This window comes from Mandrillus leucophaeus, unplaced genomic scaffold (assembly GCF_000951045.1).
Source record: "Mandrillus leucophaeus isolate KB7577 unplaced genomic scaffold, Mleu.le_1.0 Scaffold163, whole genome shotgun sequence".
NCBI classification, from domain to species: Eukaryota; Metazoa; Chordata; class Mammalia; order Primates; family Cercopithecidae; genus Mandrillus; species Mandrillus leucophaeus.
In genome coordinates, this window is record NW_012101621.1 from 713,365 (window position 1) to 716,179 (window position 2,815).

At 36.5% G+C, this 2,815-nt stretch overlaps 1 protein-coding gene across 1 annotated transcript; it reads right to left on the reverse strand.

Annotated features, from left to right (window-relative positions):
- Window positions 1-1,418: 1,418 nt before the first annotated feature.
- Window positions 1,419-2,484, reverse strand: LOC105536707 (olfactory receptor 4K5). Its single transcript, XM_011976137.1, has one exon. The coding sequence runs from the start codon at window positions 2,463-2,465 to the stop codon at window positions 1,494-1,496; it is 972 nt and encodes a 323-aa protein (XP_011831527.1). The 5' UTR covers window positions 2,466-2,484; the 3' UTR covers window positions 1,419-1,493.
- Between the last annotated feature and the right edge of the window lie 331 nt (window positions 2,485-2,815).

Here is a 2,815-nt window from a genome sequence, read left to right on the forward strand (position 1 = left end):
ATTCTTAAGTATAAAAAGCAAAATGTTTTAATTTACAGAAGAAAATCTAAATAATGTCATATGATCTTGACAGAGAGAAAGATTTCTTAAATCAGACACAGACACACAAAAAAAGATATCAAAAATGATTCACAAATGCAATCACATTAAATTTTTAAAAAATTATTACAAAAGGCCATTTGAATAGCTGATACATTTTACAACACTCTTGAAATGAAAAAATAAAATAGAGTGATGGGGACCAGATCACTGATTGCCAGGGGTTAAGATCACAGGGAAGACAACACAGGAAAGTTTCTTGGAAGTGATGGAAGAGGACTATGTCCTTATTGTGGTTTGTAGTAGTCGTGGCTACATGAATCTATTTATGTAATAATATTTCATAATACTATAGAGCAATAGTAAAAACAAAAAAAAAGAATACATGTAAAAACTGGTTAAATCTGAATCTGAATAGTCTTTACTTTACTTTGAAAAAAAAAAAAAAAAACCCCTAGGCCTAAAGGGGAGAAACCAAGGAAGAAATAAACGTGGAAGGGTGATGCCCTGCCCAAGGATGAGTTTCAGAACACTTTGGAGAGAATATGAGTGAGGCCCCCTGGATGGAGAGAGGTTCTCTGGGTTGCGCTGGACCAGAGCTAGTTCACAGAGGGTGACTGAAAATGGGGCTCAGAGAATTTAAGGCCAAGGCTGGCAATAAAACTTGCTGGAGGATGAGTACCACTGGGTGCCTGAACATAAGCCACTGGCAGCTGCACTATAGGAACAAGAGAAGTGGCACAAATAAAAATCTTGGTGTTAAAATAGTTCAGCTTTCTAGATTCTCCTCTCTTTTCTACAACTCATAATCTAAAAGGAAATTGGAATTATCTAGCCAATCAGAGAAAGCCCTTTAAATGAAAGGTTTAAAATGGAAGCTTCTGAGTATATTTCATTCCATATTTTAAAGCATGGCCAGCTATTTGAAAACTATGGGATAGGCATAATTCATATAGGGAGAGGAGTCTCATAACCTAATAATCTCCACTTAAACTTAAGCACTTACATTAAATCATAGATTGGCTATTCCCTGAAGCTGGCAAAATTCAGTTTCAAATTTTTAAATACTATTCATCCATATAGACATTTTAGGCATGTCATTAAGAAAACTCATAAAACCTGACAAATGTTTGAATGTATGTCTACCAAAGAATTAGGTTCTCGTTGCTTTTTTTCATCATATTTACATTTACCCATAACAAAAGCAGTAAATGCATACATATTATCCATCTAGTACCTATATTTTTTTTCTGGAACCAGTAATCTAAACAGTGATTTTTCCATGTTTTTGATATTTAACTTTCGCTTGATACGTAGAAAAAGACTTGTTAATATTCATTAAATATTCTGTATAGTATCTTCTCCACTACTTTCCCCACAATTGAGATACACCACAAAAAAGGACTAAAATATTAAACAGGGTATTGACCTGAGGAATTTGAAGGAATTTTGTCTTAATGAAGGGAAGTTCTCACTACTAGTGACATTTCAGAAATTATCCTTGGCCTCAGGTAATAGTTCACAATTTTCCTTATGGCAGCCTTCATATCCCTATTCCTTAGTGTATAAATAATGGGGTTTAATATGGGGGTGAAAACAGTGTAAAATATGTCAAGTAATTTATCCACAGGATAGATGGTAAAGGGCCATACATAGATGAAGATGCAAGGTCCAAAGAATAATATTACTACTGCAATATGGGAAGCCAGCGTAGAAGATGCCTTTGCCATTGCAGCTGAAGACTTGAGCAAAACCGTGACAAGAATAATGATGTAGGAGCTGACCAAGAGAGAGAAAGTGCTTAGAGAAAGAACTCCACTATTGACCACAATTAGTATTTCAATGATGTTAGAGTCCAAGCAGGCAAGTTTGGTCACCCGAGGAAGATCACAAAAAAAGCTGTCTACTACATTAGGTCCACAGAAAGGCAAGTTCACAGTAAATGATAACTGGCTTAATGTGTGCACCAAGCCCACAGCCCAGGATATCGTTACCAAGACAGTGCATGTCCTTCGGCTCATGATGATCACATAGTATAAGGGTTTGCATATGGCTACATACCTGTCATAGGCCATTGAAACAAGTAGCACCATCTCCCCTCCAGTAAAAAGGTGAACGAAGAAAATTTGGGCTATGCAGCCACTGAAAGATATGGTCTTGTGTTCACTCAGAAAATCTGCAATCATCTTAGGGGTGGCAAAAGAAGCCTGACAAATGTCAATAAAGGAAAGGTTTCCCAAGAGAAAGTACATAGGGGAGTGCAAGCTGGTATCAAAAGTCACTGTGAGGATAATAAGAAGATTTCCCAGCACAATGACCATATACAACATAGAGAAGAAAAAAAAATAGAAAAGCTGGAGTTTTTGAGAACTACAGAGTCCCAACAGTACAAACTCAGACACCACTGAAGAATTGGCCTTATCCATGGTTCCAGGCTGCAGACTTGTTCTGAAACAACTCTAAAGCAGGATAAATAGAAAGGAATCAGAACTTGAATTAAGAATACTTTTAAGGTGAGGGATTCTGAGATCTCAGATATAATGTACATTTGCTGAATGCAAAAATTTTAAAGAGGCCATAGCAGTATGTCTGGCTAGGTGGATAATAGGAAAGAACTTATGTAAATGTCTAAATAATGCTCAATAATTTAATCAATAGAATTAGAACCCCTTGAGTTTTTGGATAGTCCTTGTCTGTTATATAGTAGGAAATGAGCTTACCCAGAAGCTGACTCATGACAACAAGACTAGAGGAGTGACCTAGAGTCCAGCTCCAC